This window comes from Conger conger, chromosome 1 (genome assembly GCF_963514075.1).
Source record: "Conger conger chromosome 1, fConCon1.1, whole genome shotgun sequence".
NCBI lineage: Eukaryota > Metazoa > Chordata > Actinopteri > Anguilliformes > Congridae > Conger > Conger conger.
This window is the reverse complement of record NC_083760.1, coordinates 34477893-34496027: the sequence shown is the minus strand read 5'-3', so window position 1 is coordinate 34496027 and position 18135 is coordinate 34477893. Positions and strand designations below refer to the sequence as shown.

At 39.9% G+C, this 18135-nt stretch overlaps 2 protein-coding genes across 3 annotated transcripts in view; both read left to right on the top strand.

Annotated features, from left to right (window-relative positions):
* Positions 1-2762, top strand: part of myt1lb (myelin transcription factor 1-like, b) — a 155773-nt gene extending 153011 nt beyond the window's left edge. For both annotated transcript variants that reach the window (XM_061255079.1, XM_061255070.1), the window contains exon 23: positions 113-2762. In XM_061255079.1, coding sequence (XP_061111063.1) covers positions 113-253 — 141 coding nt within the window. In that variant the 3' untranslated portion in view covers positions 254-2762. The remainder of the gene's footprint in view (positions 1-112) is intronic.
* Positions 2763-6648: 3886 nt separating this feature from the next.
* LOC133138773 (peroxidasin) overlaps positions 6649-18135 on the top strand; it is an 82905-nt gene continuing 71418 nt past the window's right edge. Inside the window, exon 1 of the mRNA XM_061257805.1 lies at positions 6649-6923. Within this exon, the coding sequence (XP_061113789.1) occupies positions 6739-6923 (185 nt within the window). The 5' untranslated portion in view covers positions 6649-6738. The remainder of the gene's footprint in view (positions 6924-18135) is intronic.

Sequence of the window (18135 nt, the reverse complement as noted above, 5' to 3'; positions counted from 1 at the left end):
CCTTCAACGACTTGAGACACCTTATTTGATTGTTATTCTCAGTGACTTTTCTGAAGTGTATGCGTGTGTGTGTCACCTAATTCTGGCCTTTGTGTTTTCCAATGTTCCACAGGAGCCGATAAATGAGCAAAACTTTGACGCTTACGTGACCACATTGACAGACATGTATACAAACCAGGATCAGTATCAGAGTCCGGAGAACAAAGCCCTATTGGAAAACATAAAACAAGCGGTTCAAGGGATCCAAGTGTAGCCCGCTGACATTACAGCAGAACTGGTCCACAAAGGACAGCGAACACAATTTAAAAAAGGAGAGAGAAAAAAATAAGAGAGGCCTCATGGTTTGTTGCTGTACTTTATCAGACAGTATTAAACATTAATTTCCATTCTTTAAAAAAGTGTTATGCTTATCAAAAACCTTCATAATTATTTTTCTTTTTTTGTCTTGCTTTGGAAATAGTTGACAGCAGAATAGTTTTTGAAAACATTCACATTTTGTACGTTTTCATATGAGCTGACATAGTGCGATGTACTGTTTATAGCTGCTAATGTATTGACATTTTTAGTGTATATTTCTCAAAAGTGAGCTGAAGAATAGAGAACATATAAGTTCTTTATAATGCTTATTGACAAACTATTTTAGATTCAAGAGCTGAACTGGACAGCAAAGAAACAAACAAAAGAAAAGAAAAATAGGAAGACCACTTTTGAATTATCTTTTCTCCTCGTTGGATGATTTTATGGAATTTTAAAAGATGCTTTCTTTTTTTTGTGTGCAGATTGTTAAATAGCAACAACTTGGTTGTAAAATTCTTTATTTTTGAATGATGCTTGAGAAAATCATTGTCTTTTGTTAAAAATGGTTGGTAGTGGTAGGTGGGGGCATTTAAAAAAGATGATGGACTTAAGAATTGAAAGAAACTGAATAGATGTATGAATGTTACAGTTTTAATGTAAACATCATGACACGGAAACCTAATGGTGGAAATCCCAATATCTAGAAAATACTATTTTATGACTAAAAAAACTTTAAGCATTCTGTGTTGTTAGATAACCCATTGTCATTCAATCAACAAGACGGTGATGTTCAACGGCAATAGAAAATCTTGGCTTCATTCTAGCTTTATCGTTAGTTCTTTTCAATCTTAAATCTTCAGTAGCTAGAATTGGACAATGTTTTAGCAATATATAATGAATAAATCGCATATTTATAGATATGGGATGCGATCTTCATAAACAGTTTGGGTATATGCAATTTCTTATTTATAAACATAGTGGAAAACAAATCTTTTTACTATATGTAAAATATTAATTTTTATATAAATCTTTTAATACAAAAAAGTAAAAAAAAAATTAAACATGGACATTCAGTTTAGAATATGAGAGAGGCTTTATCAGTTGACTTTCTTTATGTACACATTTTGCACAAGAACACCTTTGTTTCCATGTTTTGATGTTTTTACAGAAACTAAAGCAGTACCTGAAAGCCTAACATGAGGAAAATGGTTTTGTAAAGAAAAAAAAAATATATAGTTTATGAGAGCGGGACGAACAGGGTCATTGTCCCCACATATGTGCCAGTAGACTATTTGCACTTGTCCTATAGATATACAGTATCCTAACATGTGGAAGTGTGCAATGTCCAGGTGTCCCTTTGGCACACAATTGGAACCAATAACTGTTGGGAGCCACTGTGGGCAACTAAAACAGCATCATTGATGGAAACTACAGGGAATTTAGAATCAAAAAATGATATGAACAATAATATTATCAGTAATAATATCCATTATGAATGAAGAAGTTTATTTGATTTTTTCTTTTTGGTGTATTATGTGAATAAGAAGAATCCCAGCAGCACTTTATTTATATCTAATCACTGTACAAAATGATAAAAATAACTAATTAAAAATGGTGGAGATGCTGATAAAAAAAACAACAACAAGATGACTCCAGTTTCCCTAACAGACTCAATGGCTGGGGAATGAACTCTGTAGTTTAACTTTGAGGGAGGGTGGTGGGGGTGGGGTACTGTGGTCTAATGTCTGTAAAGACCACCCCCTACCCCCACCCCTCCCCCAATTTTCTGTTGTGCTTAGTTGTAGCTACCATGTTCAGAACTGCCTTTTGAAAGCTAACGCAAAGGTGCTTGTCATTCACCTGATCACATATATTGTACTTTATGTCCGTTTTTAGGGCTACATTCTCCATGACTGCATATGCCGTTTTACACAGCATCGTGTCTGCAGCTTTTTGCCAATATAGTAACGCTTTCAGTAGAGTAATAGCTAGTATTGGTTTTTGAATTAATTATCGTTATCAGTACAATGGGAAGGGATTTTAAGCACAAACCTGCTGCTGATCTGCTGTCGGTACATAATATCAAAAAAGTAATCTGTGACTATTTACATAGGGAACGCAAAAAGGTGTCACATATTAGAATGCTGAATTTTCATATAAATTATTGTGAATTCATCAGAGTTTATTTATTCTAACTTAGTCATTTTTGAAGTTGATTTAAGTAATCATTAATGAAGACAGGATTTTGTATAAACTATTGTGCTCTCTGTGGAACTGAAGTTTGATTTATTTTTGTACTACACGGCATGGATTTGTTGACATTTTAATTTTGCTATAAATGTGTGAGATCACAAGTTGCTGTGATATTTCATTTTTAAATTGTGAACTTTGTACAATTTTTGTCATGCTGGATGTTGACACATCTTACTCTGAATAAAGAAAAATTGTGTTGCCAGATGGCGGTAGTGCTATTGGTTCTCTCAGTTCATTTCCTAGCACTTTTAATAGCACCACTTAAAAGGTAGCTAAGACAATACAGAAATGCTAGAAAAGGTACACACAGCATTCTTATGTAATACTTGACCTTGTAAATGTAATTGATTACATTTATTGTTGTATGTATGTGCCAAACTTGAGACCTCCCCTTAGGTTAATTTTCGTGAGTGCTCACTCATACCTTTTTTCTCCAGGAAAATCCCAAATGTATTTAGAGGTCAGCAAATATTTCAATGTTAAATTATTTTAGTAAAGCGGGGGCAAAGTTCAGTTCTTCCCCAGAAAACAGCCCCGGTGTTCTTTTAAGACTTGTAGTTCCCAGAGGCCAGAGGTCACTTTGTCAGCTGTTAAACAACGGTGACCTTTTGGCCTTGACCTTTTGAACTTTGGTTTCTCCCTCATGATTTGCGTTGGCCAGCTCTCCTCACATCCTGGGATCTAAACTCAAATGTACATGTTATGAGTTTAGAGCCATAAAATATTTTATGTAACATACTGAGTATTGAGTATTTATCTAGTTCCATTTGTTACCGAAACCCCCTTTAACCCAAACGTGTTATAAATGTCCCTGTCAAATGTGAGTAGTCAGATATGCAATTTATTCACTGTGCAATGATGTATACTTACATTAGCAATTAATCCTGTAATTGCAGTTTGGCTCAGCCATTGGGACACTATTTAATGACATGCTAATACATACAGTAAGTACCCAAGGGAATGACCACTTCCTAGCCTGGTGCAGTTTTCCTGTTGGAGGCCAATGCAGAAAACCAACTTTATGGAAGGTAGGAGGCTGGTCAAGCCACATAGAATTTCAGCAAAACATGCAAACTCATTATGGCTCATACTTGGGGGGTACCACCCCCTTATCTTAGGTACTGTGTAAATCAATACATTGCATCACAAAGGTATAAAAGTAACAATTTCTTAAAGGTTCTTACAATTCAATGTTATGTCCAGAACAAACATGATTTAAAAAAATAAAACTTTCCTCGAACATGCCTTCAGGTGATTCCTTGCCCCTGTACCCTGGCTTACTTCCTGAATCAAATTAATATACCTAATTAGCCTTTTTACTAGCCGGAACTGTCAACACTAGCATAGTGGTTAAGGTAAATGATTGGGACACCCAAGGTCGGTGGTTCTAATCCCGGTGTAACCACAATATGATCCGCACAGCTGTTGGGCCCTTGAGCAAGGCCCTTAACCCTGCATTGCTCCAGGGGAGGATTGTCTCCTGCTTAGTCTAATAGTATGTTGCTCTGGATAAGAGCGTCTGCCATATGCCAATAATGTAATAGACATGATACATGCACACGCACATAAAAGAGTCCAGCAGAGGGCAGTGTAGATCTCTAAATAAAAGACTGACAACAGTCTGCAGTTTTTGAGATACTCAAACCACCCTGTCTGGCAACCAACAATAATTCCATGGTCAACAGATCACATTTCTTTTTCATTCTGGTATTTGGTCTGAACAACAGCTGAAGCTCTTGCATACTTTTATGCATTTAGTTGCTGCCACATGATTGGCCTATTCAATATTTGCATGAACAAGCTGTGTACAGGTCTACCTAATACATTTCTCACTGAGTGTACACTCCCAGGAAACAAGAGTGTTGGGAAATGTATAAATATGTAGAATAAATAATTAATAAAAAATGTTTGTATTTGCACTTATTTTCTCATTCCTCCCTATTGGCAGGAAGGTAAACTATTGTTCATTCATTTCCACAAAATTAAAACTTTATAGAATATATCAGTGAAGGTTGTGGTTTTGTCTCACAAATATGTGAAGATATCCATACTGACAAAGTTAAGTGTGAAATGGAAGTCACATTAGTTGCAAAGTCTGAGTTAAAGCAATGTAGGGGGCTGGAGGGTGTGAAAAGAGTGCACGTTTATTTTGCAGGGGTTCCTTTGCCATCACATTGACATCAAAGGCATGTTCAGTCATGGTTTGGGTTTGCAGTAACTGTGAAATGGCAAACAGGAATATGTGTGAGCAGCCACAAATCCCAGGCTTGAAAGAGAAGTGCGTCAAATGTCACAGCCATTACTCAGTTACGTCTTGGAAAAATGGAATATATTTGCTCAGCTCATAAGAGTTTTTCCATTTGATAGGTTGAAACAAAAACTTGAATATAAGAGAGATTGACTGAGATTATTCTTGCAACATGAAAACGAACTCTTAGTGCTTTATATGTATGGGGTATACAACCTGCAACTTGGCTAGTATACCTTCCATTCCAGAAACTGCACTACAACTTGGAAGCATGAGAGGTGTTTATATGCCTATTGGTGATTTTTGTTGTTGTTGTTCACTGACATACAGTATCCCAGTAAGCAAAGCATTGGGAGCCATGTAAAGTTAGTAAATGACTGTGAATGTGCTCATGGCATTGCTATGTAGACCACACAGATTAATTTTGGCCTCTGAAATAGCTTATTATTTTTTCAGTCCCTGCATGGGTTATTTGTGACTCTTACCTCACCGGTCACCAATGATGGGAAGATAAAACAATGGTTCAGTGGTTTCATGTCAGGCCAGCTCTATAACATGCATAAACAACACACAAAGTAGATGCTGTGTGACCTGTGGTACACCTTAGACCATAGACTGAACTTTAAAGAAACAAGGCATACCCACACAATGTCGTAATACTCCCAAAAGCATTTCATAAAGTGAACCAGAACAACATTTTGACCGCCAGAATTTTTGTCTGGTTGCCATATTTCAAGAAGGCTGTGTATATAGGAAACATATTGCTGTGTTGACATCACTGAAACAATTATTCACCCATATGAATAATTTGCAAAGATTAGTTCAACATGTCTGAGATGAGATACATGTGAGTAAATAATATCGGAATGCTGCACCATTTATATGAATTTATATGTGAGTGTGTGTGAATGCAGCACTAGTAGCTTCTCTGTAATACTTATATATGGACAATATGGACCCTTGATTTCTTAAATGTACCATAGGTAATTTCGGACACCTTCAAACCCCTTCTCTGAAACTCGCTGATGTTGAAACGCCATTGGCTGTGGCAATTAGAACCCATTTTCAACCAATGAGCTTGAATTATTGTACAATGTTTTGGTACAGAGTGTCGGGCCATCAACTGTATATTTTGAAACCCGAATTTAAGGACTATAAACACAGGCAGAGGGTGAATCAACATGTCAGTGAGCAATGATAGGAAGGGATTAACAATGGTCTTCTAACAATGTTTTAACACAAAAATCTTACCTATTGTACCTTTAAGTTTTATTTATGAGCTCACCACTCCAGGTGATTTCCATAAATCAGCATGTGAAATACGATGAACCAGATGAACACTCCTGTGGTAAAATGTTCTTCTGGTTCACAACATAATACATAATGCACTTTTGGGAACCTTATGGTGCACATGTGTGTACCATTTGACCCCAGTTCAGCCACCTGTGAAGCTTTTTACTGAGTAACAATGGCACTGCATCACTGTGTTCTGGGAAATTATTAATTACACAATTTAATATTATGCAAGTGTGGATACTTCTTTGTGTCCAGAATACCTAAGACTATTTCTAACAATGACAAGATTGATGTCTTGTTTTTGGTTAATTATTTCTAAAAGTTTTTATATGATTTCTCAGTTATACTAAAGTTCAGTCTCATAAATCGAGGTGAACACTCAAATGAATTGCGACGCTGCGATTACGGTGATCCATGCCAAAACCCCACCAGAACATAACCGGAATTCTTTTGAAAAGGAAAAGAAGTGTTTTAACTGGCCCGCGCCTCTGTCAATCAGAGTGTGTAACACTGCCCTACTTCTCGGTACAAGGAGGGAGTGGGTTCTGGGCTCCTGAATTCCAAAGTTTTAGAACATCAGATGCTAGTCGGTGGGCGCTAGGAGTTGCTGGCGGTGTGTTCTCAGCACGGTTGACTAGCTTGCAATGGCGCTACGGACCGGCCGAACCCTTTCCTCTTTTTTACTTACAGTTGGCGTTTTTCTGATCGCCAGTGGCCCTCAGCCCGTGCTTTCGTGCCCGAGCCGCTGTTTGTGCTTTCGTACGACCGTCAGATGTATGCATTTAATGCTGGAGACTGTACCTGCCGTTTCTCCTCAAACGACCATCCTGTAAGTAGCCTGCTGCGCTGGAAAAGTTAGCTACGGGGTGTGTTGTGGGGTGGGAAACGAAATAAATTCAACGGAGAGTTTGAACGACTAATCATGTTTCCCGATTGTTAAAATTATTGATAGTTTATATTTTAAACCCTGTGATCATGTTGTGCTTTCGAGAAATGTTACAACAAAAACCAGATTTGACAGCATAATTTAGGGATTAGCTATAACGTTGGCTAACGACATTGCAACGAGCGCGGTAAAAAGGACAATAATCTACATAATGTATAGTAGGCCTATGGATGCATTCAACCGGAAATTAATCGTATGCATTATACGTTGCATATTGTTATTTTTGCACAAACGTCACGGATATAGTTCATAATAACTTTATTTCTTTGAAGAGATTTTTTCCTACTCGTTGCCATGTCTTTGTTTCCCAGAAGCATAGCGAACTTGGAAAATTTAGCCGACTGAGCCGACTGAGAAAGGAAAAGCACACAAAAGCATCAGTGTCGCCGCACACACATTTTCCTTAAGGGAATTCGCACAATGCAACTGAATGTAAGCCAATTTGGAACTTGTAACGGGTTCTGGGTAGCATTGTCACTTACAGTTTTGTCGACTGGACGCCCACTTTTGTTGTTAAACGCTTCAGATGTTGCACGTCTTTAGCTTTCAGGAAAAACGCTAATTAACGCTGTGCGTGAGATTTGTGTGCTAAATTCAGAGTTTCGCTTGACCTTTCCTCCCGCGTGGGAACTGGAATTGTTTCGAATTACCGTCACTCCAGGCAGGCACTACTTCCAAGTATCTCGTCTTTGTAATTAAACAAAGCTTTCCAGATGCATTCGCTTGGGCTCAAAACTATTGCAGAGAATATGTACGCTGACTTTTATCCCTTTCCCCAAACGGTTTAGCCGGTTTAATTTCGCTACCGTGTTTAGGAGGATTTTATTCCCGAGCCACAGTTGCTCATTTTGCTCACAGTTCAGTTGAACTCTTGTGTGAACTTTTTCTTTTTTCTAAGTTGATAAAATCTGATGCCTGCGGGCTTCTCTTTTGACTGAGCAAAGATCTCATCGTGAGCATAACTCTTGTCCCCAGCAAATGACAGGCTTTGATAGTTGTTACCATGATTGTTGTTCTTATTATTATTGGTTTGAATGATTGAGCAACAGTGTCTCATTATCTGTAGCTGGTTTTGTATGTGAATTGTGACCGATTGAACTTGAAGAGCAATGTTGACATCATGAAGGTTGTTAAGCCTTTCTGTGTAATTTTGTGAACACCCATAGCATAGCTTTTTGTGCAATTTGCAGCTCCATAAAGAGGAACTGAGGGGAGGCAAGTGGTCCCTTTGCTGAGACAATGTGTAAAAGGTCAAATTGGTGTTTACAACTATGGATTTTTTGCTTCCTAGCAATGAAGACTTCCCACAGCTAAGTGAGATTAGAGGCATTCAAAAACTTCAGGAGCTCGCTGTGAGGTCACCGTGATGACTGATCAGCACCTGGGAACTGGAACTAGAATCCCAAGTGGATTGAAACAGTATTGATACTTAAAAACATGCTGAAACACAAGTCAGAGCATCACTGGCTTCTGTGATATGACGTAGGCTTCATGATGACACAATGATGTCAAATCTAAATTAAAGTAGTTTTCCAGGAAGTGGAATGCAAAATACCTTCGATGTTAAAATACACAAGTATTGCAATTTTATGGAATATATATACTTTCAGACGTGTTACGAAGAATTGTTTAAATTGAAGAAAATGTGAAATTTTCATTTCAGCTTGTCTTTAAGCGTGAACATCCAGAATCTGGCCATCCACTGTTCCTAATAAACAAGTGTGACTGCAACATGTGTTCTTGTAAGCATCTGTGCGGATAAAGAACGCCATTCAGACTCAGCTGAGAGACACAAAGCAAGGACTCAGCCCCTGATGATGGGTGCAGTGTGTTCAAAATTAAGAGTGCTCCCAAGATCTAGTGACATACTAGTGACCCCCCCCCCCCCTTATTCATGGAACACTCCTGTACTTAAAGTTTTTTTTTTTTTTTTTGAATTTCGATGTTTTATGTTTTAATGTCTCTTTGTTCCTTTTTTTAGTGCTGGATGGTTTTCAGTCAATCGTGCTAGAGTGCCATGAACAGCAAATATGCTTTCAGTCAGTGAGCTTTTAATGCTTGCACAGTTTAAAGCAACCACCTGTCGCTTTGCGAAATGTCATGTTGGAACACGAATTTGACTCAGTTGTCATGCGTTTTGGACTCTAATTATTTGTGTGTACATTTGCCGCACATTCCTCCTTCTCGAGACTGTAATGCAGCTTGATCAGGGGAAAAAAGTAAGGGCCTCGCAGCAGAAATGGCTGTGATTTACTGTAGCAGCAGTGATGTTTCTGAGTGCAACTTCTGCTCACTGTGCAGGTGAAAAGGGGCTGTGCTTGATCATGCAAAGAAGGCTTTACAGATAAATTTGAACGTGCCTCCAGGAGGGCATTTTTATCTTGGCACTTGGCCCAAAAGGTTTTGCAGACGTCCCCCGCAAACTGTACCGCATAGCAGTTTCTTTTGTCTTTCTTTGTGCTACTCCCCCCCTCTCCACTTAACCTGTTAAAGCCTGCAATAAATTACAATTTTGCTATGCTCCAGCCTTTTTGCCGACAGCACCTGAGGCCTGCCGGTGGCTTAAGTGTCTGTAAACGTCTGCCTGTGGGCTGGTTAAGTGCTCGGTTCTGACTGAGTCGGCCTTCATGCTTGCTAACCTCTGGGTCTGAAACGGCTCTGGGCTGCCCCGCATTCTTTGTTCTGCCCTGGCAGCCGTCTCGACTCTGACGTGGAAATTTCTCATCACCGGAGTGAAATCAGATGTTCCAAGGCTGTATATGTTCCCTAGAAAACTTTATTTTTTTCAAAGTGAAACAGCCTGCTCCCTTTTTCTCTCCCTCTCTCCCTCTGTCTGATGGCATTTATCTCTCCCTCTCTCTATGTATCTCCTGTCATGTTCTATTTGACCTTTGTTAACTGTAGATCAGCTATACCTGAAGCTAGCTGGAGGTGATCTTACAACAAATTGACCCAGGCCAGAAATATGTTTTGCAAACACAAGATGACAGTTGGCTGTTCTAAAGCTTAGGTTGAGCAGTTGGTCACATGGTCTAGAGTAGTAAGGTCTTGCTAGATAGAATGGTATTTAGCCTGCTATAAAATAACTCTTCTCCTCCTGAGCTGAATATCAAATTACAAAATATTTAACAAATATTTGTTTTGAAAAAACAGTGAACAGTGTTGGTGAAGGATGAGAGAATGCAATATCTGGGATGAAGTTGAAATGCAGACATGTTAGGTCACACAAACATCTGGGTTGGGTTCACACCAGTGGAACCCAAGGTTCTGTGTTCCAGAAAGTGCTCTCTGTAATAAATGCAGTCATGCTTTTGCAGCTCATGTCTCAGCTACTCCTCACCAACTGTGATGTCAACCCTGGCATCAGTTATTACTGCATTTATATGGTATTCAGCTGGTGTTGGAATTCAGTCCAGGTCAATTCTGATTCACTCCAGACAAGCTGCAATCGCCAGGAAGGCTAGAATAGTGCCGAGACATGCAGAGCATTCTGTCGGGTGGCCAGTTCTCGGGCATGTGCATTTATTTGTTTTATTTTCCCCCTGTGCTGGTGGGAAATTCAGTCCCCACTGTCACACTTGCTTCTCTATCTGTTACCCTCTTTATGCCTGTCTGCATAAAGCAGAACATTTAAAAGGAGAATGAACTGTCCCACTCTCCTTACAATCAGAGAAGCTGGGTTTAAGTTCGAAACATCATTTGTCTGATCAGCTCAGGGAGCATGGAATAGAATGAAGACCTTCAAGAAACTACGGCTCTCCTGGGTAAGGGTTGAGTCAGCCTGATCTGAACTGAACCTTAGCAGGCTGAAAACATTTGGCAATGCCATTTTTTAATTTTTCTCCTTGGAAAAAGGAAGCCTTCAGTTATTTGGTGGCCAGAGCATAGCAGTCTTCGCCTCTGCTTCAGTTTTCCATCTGGATTAAGAGAATCTCCGTTCCCAACAGTGGAGTCTGAGAAGGATGTCCGTGTTCAGAAATTTAATATTTTCATTTATTAGGCTACATTTTCTTTTTTTTGCTTCACTTTTGTTTTCTTCATTAATCCTCCAGCTGTTTTCTCTGAAGGCTCTGCTTTATCCATAACAGTAAATTATTTCCCCCACTGCTGCTCCTGCTTTGGGATTTCCGTGGCTGGAGAAGTGATTGCACTCACTCGGTTAGTTTAATTTTGATGCAGACATGAATCTCCTCTCCTACTCGTCATCTACAGGCAAAACTGACCCTTCTGCTTTACTCTGAGACTGAGAATTGTTTCAGCTAGATGAGATTCAAGAGTACAGAACATAATTTCAGTTTGGAGAATGTGTTTTGTAATGTAGCTATGATGTGGACGTGTCCAGAAATGTCCTAAATGCTGCTTTATGGAGATCATGTGCAGACCATATTGTTGATGATCTTTAAAAAAAACGCTGATGACCCTTTGCACGTAGAATGTAAGTACGCACAGCATATTATTTCTGTTTATATGCTGTAGGTCTCTGGTGGTGGCAACAATGAAGAAATATTGAAATATTAGTTCCAAACATACCGTTTCCAAGGATATCTGGGTCGGGGGTTGTAGTATTTAAAGCATGAGGTAGCTTAGTTTCCCTCCTTTTGTTCTGGGGATACATGGCATGATGTAACTTCCTTTCTGAAATGTGGAATCTTTTTTTTCATATACTGTACATGTCACTGACCTATCAAGGGAGTGTGAAATTATTATTATTGTTAAAGCATTTTCTGGCTCTGGCTTGGATGTTTTGGATGTCTCATCTTGAATTCTCCGACCAGTCAGTGGATGTTTTCATTAGTACAGATATCCTCATGAAGAATAACTGGCTGTGACTGGAAGAAGCTGATCTGTTGACTGCAGGATTCCTCACTAAGCAACACAAAGTTATGCAAGCAATCATTTTAAAGCGGTATATCACGGGCAACAGCTATTGTTTTTACCACTAGGGACAGAGTAGAGTCCCAGCCAGTAAGAACAGTTCCTTTTCAGTCAAAAGCAGAATCAAAGATGAGAGAATGAACAGGAGAGTTCCCAGTGCTAAGCAACGTTGTGGTCTTTGACCCTCCCTGGAATCAGAAAACAGAAATGAGTCTGCCACATGCAGCAGTTTTGAGTTTCTCCGATTGCTCTTCTGTTGCCGCTCTGCTCATCGGCTTTGTTTGGGTCATTTGTTGCTTCCAAAATAAAAGCTGGTGTGTCACAGGGCAGCCAACTATTTTTTGGGAGGTAGATTGGAGGAAACTGGTGCTCGGCCACCATTCCGGTGCACAAATAACCAGCTAATGAGCGGGGTCTGTCAGCCTCCAGGCCAGGCGTTTAAGCAGAGGAGCAGCTGGGGGGAGGCGTGGAGCCATTTGGTAATGAGAGATTGATTTGTGATCGAGGTCAAAGGGGTCCACAGGCAGGGGGCAGTGCAGACGGGGTCACTTTAATTACCAGGGACAGGGTTAGCTGCTGCTTTTTTTTCTTCTTTTTTTTTTTTCCATTAATTTCTTTCCCTTATTCTGGCTTCCAAAGTGGGCAGACCAATCAAAAAAAGAAAAGAAAAAGTGAGTGTCTGCTTCAGGAGGGGGGGGGAGAGAGGTGGCCATTGTGTGGAATTTGCTGCAGTCAGGCTTTGTCAGGCATTCACTCTCTGTGGTATTGTGGAATGCAAATCCAGAAATCCCTAAAGCTTTGCTAATTTGCACAGGGAGATTCGGGCAGAGATAGTTGTTGAAAGGAGCACCCCTGGCCTCTTCCTGTCCCAGTGGCAGAGGGGAGAGTTTTCTGCCACGTTCCAGTGTTGCACCAGTGTTACTCCTGCATTGCGTGCCAGGGCTGTCCGGAAAAAGTGCTCCAACACTAGGCCTTTTGTCTTGAGAATAGTGCCTCATACTTTAAGTGGCGTGTAAAGAGTTGTTTATTGGTGCTATGCGCGCACACACACACACACACACACACACAAATTGCATGCTGCTATATGACCGTGTCTACTCATTGCGATACGATTTAAAAAAAATATATATATATCAGGGATCTTAAATTTAAATTTCAGTGGCTCTGTTCATGATGGACCTTCCCACAACCTTTTGATCAATTCACTGATTTGCCCAATTCATTAATTAAGCCTGTTAATCCTACCTACGTGGCACAGTGTGCGTTAGCGTAGCACTGATAGCAGGAACATGACCGATGGCAGTGATAGTTTGCTGGTGTCTATTATCACCAGGTTTAATGAAGCATCGTTCACTGTCTGGATCATGCATGGTGTCCTTCATTTGCTATCACTGTCATTTCCCACCTTTTTTTTTTTTTTTTTCTTCCTCCTTTTTGGTTTCTTCACTTTGCACTTATTTCAGTGAATGAGCCCACGCATGTTAAGATTAAGAGAACATATTACGCTGTGGTATTCTCGCATTACCCTCAGTTGTGCTGTATAGACAGTCAAAAGTGCACACCATCTATTATCAGTTATGTCCACAAGCAACTGCAGTGGGAAATGTATCTATTTTATTTTATTTATTTTTTTTAAACTACTTCTCCTAGAGTGACCCTATCAATATAAGGTAAAACACTGCCATTGTAAAAGCAGTGCACCATCAAGGTACAAATTGTGTTATGCAACATACATGTTACAGCAAAAACAGTAGTGAAAAAAGTAGTTAAATAGATATTTACCAATTTATTGATGTGTGACAGTTTGTTTCTACATGAGAAATACAGATTTCTGATCACGGGGGATATAGGTGGGTGTATGCGTAATATGCATATGCATGTACAATGTGAAGACGAGCATATTGGCACAGGTGTCCTGTAAAGAGCAGCTAGTCACTGCTGCTTCTCACTCACCTGGGCAAGCAGACCACAGGTGCATCTGTGAACCTAAAGAGATCCTTTTGGGTGGTGAGGCAGGGGAACCTGTAACGTTCCCTTTCTGAGCATATAGCCAAGTGTGCTTCACTGGCCCGGCATGGCCAGGATTCGATTGGCTGCCCCAAGGCCTAGTGCTGGATTGTGCCCCAGTGAAGCCCCCTACCATTTCTGCATAATTCATTTAAAATGCTCATTCCCCTTGGCAAGGAGTAAAATAATAACCTTTTGTGTTTGCTTGCTGGTATGTAGCAGCTATGTCACAAAGTTATCCTGTTAGAATGGACAACCTGTCAAAACCAGGGCTTTAGAAGCTAGCTGGGAAAATAATTTAGGAGCACATCTACTGATTGGGATACATTGGCGTGTTCCCTCATTTTTCGACTTAGGATGACGTGGACTCCTTGGAAAAAATATTAGTATGGAGCCCTGAAAAGGTGAGTGCAGCTGACAATGGCTCATTTAGACAGCTGTGCAGGAATGCCCAGCTGCACTTCATCAAAATGGCTGTCCTTTCAGGTCAGAATGCAGGAATACAGCATGCCAGTTCCAAGGTCATTTCAGAATCTGAAATGGTCATAAAACACAAGATAGACTTATCAATGTGCCAGACCGCGTTTCCCCATAGCAACACCTTTCTTTTGGTTTCTTTGCAGATGAGTCATATTAGACATTGGGGTGCTCTCCAGCAAGTTACCAGGTGGTCGACTGTACCCGATACACACAGCACCACATTATTGTCACAGAGATAACTACATTAAAAATTAATAATTTTGTTGTTTCGTATATACATAACCAACGCGTGGTATTGTCTTGAATATGGTGGCGGCGGCAAACCCAGCTGAGTGTGCGGGAGAGAGTTCATCCAAAAAACCCAAGCATCCAAAGTGTGGTAATTATTTTAGCAAAAACCCAATAATATGTTTCTTTGCACACAGTGCAAAGATGAAAGGGCAGATCACAGCAGCACGATGGCCATGCACAAACACTTTAAAGAAAGGATCCAGGAGCTGTGAAGCTAGGTTATCTAGCTTGCTATTGTTACGTATATGTAGCTCTGTAACATTGTCAACATTACTATTCTCAGACATCATTGAATGAGCTGTATTCAATTCTAGAGTGTTGATTGTGTGATGTTTGTGAAATTAACCAAAAACCCACGCATGTCTGAAATCTTGCTAGAGATCTCCTATTAATGTAAATACAGCCATGATAATTGTTGGAGTTATAATGCCACAGTTACACTAACGTTACAAAGCCTTATTTCCACTGCCAAGTTCTGAAGGCTCCAGCCACTTAACGTTATGCATACCGGTAGCAATATTAGGCTTCTGTGTAACTCTGCAAAACTTTGACTACGGTTTTACATCCCATTAAGGGCATCAGCGTTCGAGCGTTTCGAGCGTAATTATTGCTTTTCTGCAATCATAATATTTATAATCTGTTTGATTTCTTGGTGTTGAAATGGTGTGAAGTTATTTCAAGATTCGCAGAATGTGTCGTGCACTGGAAAAATCATCACAAAAGGCTTAGAACATCTGACTCATACTTAAAATTTTGTATTATTTTTATTATTTTTTGTAACATTGTATTTGGATGGTATTTGGACCATACTGGAAGATTAATTGTATTTAAATGGCAATATTATTCTGTTAATTTTATGATGCTTTTATAAGAAATGTGTACTAAACAGTGACTACAGATCAGGACTTGGTTTAGAGCTCAGTGGTCTATGAACTGTCCGGAGTCTGCAGGTACATTAGAAGATTGCACTTACCAATCGATAGAAATCAAGTTTCTTACCAATCAATACAAATATGGTAAAAGGTAAAAAGATTTGCACTGACTGCCTCCTGTGCTATACGAGCCTGAACATTCTGTAATTCCCTCTGCCAATGTCCAAACCAAACCAAATGTTTTTTGACAGTTTGATGATATAGGCAGAGGGAATTACATAATGCTTGGGCCCATATGTAAGCTTGATTTCATTGACAGGCTACGTTATTTTCAGTGGACAAAACAACTCCCTGGTTTCTTCCTGTATGCTGTACACTTTTGTAACTGTAAACAAAAGTGTCCTTGATAATCAAAATCATGATTTTATGTCTGATTTTGGAGCTATTTGCAGTAAGGAAATCTACACTGCTTCTCTCTCTTAACCAGATCTGACTGGTGCAAAAGTAATTTAAACTGTTGCACCAGTTAAACCCACTTTGAAAATGAAAATTGTGACTCCTGATCATTAGGGTTCTTTTTGTCTAATTATATGAATAATTGTCTTGTGCCTAGATTTGATTGTCCTGACAGTGACTGTGTTTTCAGTAAAAAACACAGTACCTGAGCGAAAGATATTCATGTGCATTCGGCACTTAGACTACATCCCATTCGGCATGGTGAGAGGAATTCAGGAAGGCAGTGTTCTCTGTTAAATGTGCAGCACCGTGTGCTCATTTGCATTAAATATGTTTTTTCCACTTCAAATTCCAGTGCCAACCCGGGCGCTTCCTTGTGAAAAACGACCAGTGCAAATTAAAATGGCACCTACAGTTGTGATGGTACACAGTGGCTGCGTTGCCATGGCATGCGTTCTTATCACTGTGGCCATTGTCTAATGGAATTTCCTGTTGAGAAAATGGCCACTGATTGGCGGCAAGTTGAGGAAGGACTTGAATTGAACCAACTTATTAATCTAGTTGGATACATTTTCATTGTGTTTCTATTGTCCCATTTTTCCTCCACATAAGTATGCATTATATGGATATGGCTAGCGATACCGTTGCCTGGTCTGCGTTTTAATTTTGGACCTGTTCTTGTTTTTGTAAAAAAAGTTAAAATTGCCATTCACATTATCATTCCATGTGTTTGCTATATACTGTGTAAGAAACTTAACTTTGAATTCCTTGTTGGAATTCCATGACATGGGGGAAAACATGTTTACCATTTGCTTGTTTCGGGTTTACCCTGAGGCCACCTGCAGTGCAGAAACCAAAATGTTATCAGCGCAATCCTCAACAGCTAACTGCAGCCTATTATACACTCAGTGATCAATTTATTAGGTAGACCTGTAGACCTGTAAAACTTAAAACGTCCAGTCAGCAGTAGTTCTGCAGGCAGAAATGCATTTTTAATGAGATGGGCCAGACTGGTCAAAGCTGACAGGAAGGTGACCTTACAGTGGTATGCAGAAGAGCATCTCTGAACACACAACGCATCAAACCTCAACACCAAGTGGACAGGCTAAAGCAGCAGAAGACTAAATACCTAATAAAGTGTTCACTGAGTGTAGATTGTAATTACAGAACCCCTTAGCAGTGAATTTAGGCTGTGACCAAAAAGCAACCAAAAAGTTGCTTTAACAATCTAAATGATCAGGCAAACCTTTCCCCTGAATTGGTGCCCCTTAATTTTACAAGGGTATGATGTTTAAGCATGTGGCCCCACGGGCAGGGAGCCTGTTGCCATGCAGTTATTTTCGTGCTGAAACTTGAAAAAACACTCCGGGTGACAGGAGTATGAATTCCAGGCTTTTTAAAAAGTATTTTATGAGAAGCAGCGGCACACAGACAGTAATACATTGTGTGAGTTGCAGAAGAGGGCAGGAACATTCCAGTTTGTCCCCACCCCCAGAGCTTTGATGTTTCCCTTGCAGCGATGAGGCTTGTGTCACGTCGTCCCTGCAACACACTCATCCACATGCTGAGTTCTGAGGGATGCCTGGAAAACTGCAGGGTATTAACACTCTGCCAGATCATCTTCAGTGGGCAAACACCCTGATAGTTTTGCCTCATTCACAATACTGTGTCCCCATTTTTATGCCTGAATTCCTACTTTAAGCCTTATACACTGACGAGAACCCCAGTTTGTTAAACTCGCCTTGCAGCTTATTAACTGCAGTTCCTAGCTGCACTGTGATCACTGTGCATATAAATATTCTATATTTAACATGGGTTCTGGTCAATATAAAAACAGCCTAAACCTTTAAAATAATTTTGCAAGCTTACATAATTTAGAGAGAAATCCAAGCAATTTCTAAATACTTGTATACAAGATCTCGTCAGGCTAATAAAGCCACACGTTGTGGGGTCCATAGAATTTAATGCTTCACCACTGGAGCTGACTCGGTCTTATCATATAGATTTAGGCTGGGGTGCCAAACAGGATAGCTTAAGACCTGGAGGTTGAACCACTGTGGTCCAAGTGTGTGAGAGGCTCTTTGCTAATGCTGGCTCGCTCCCACCAATCTACA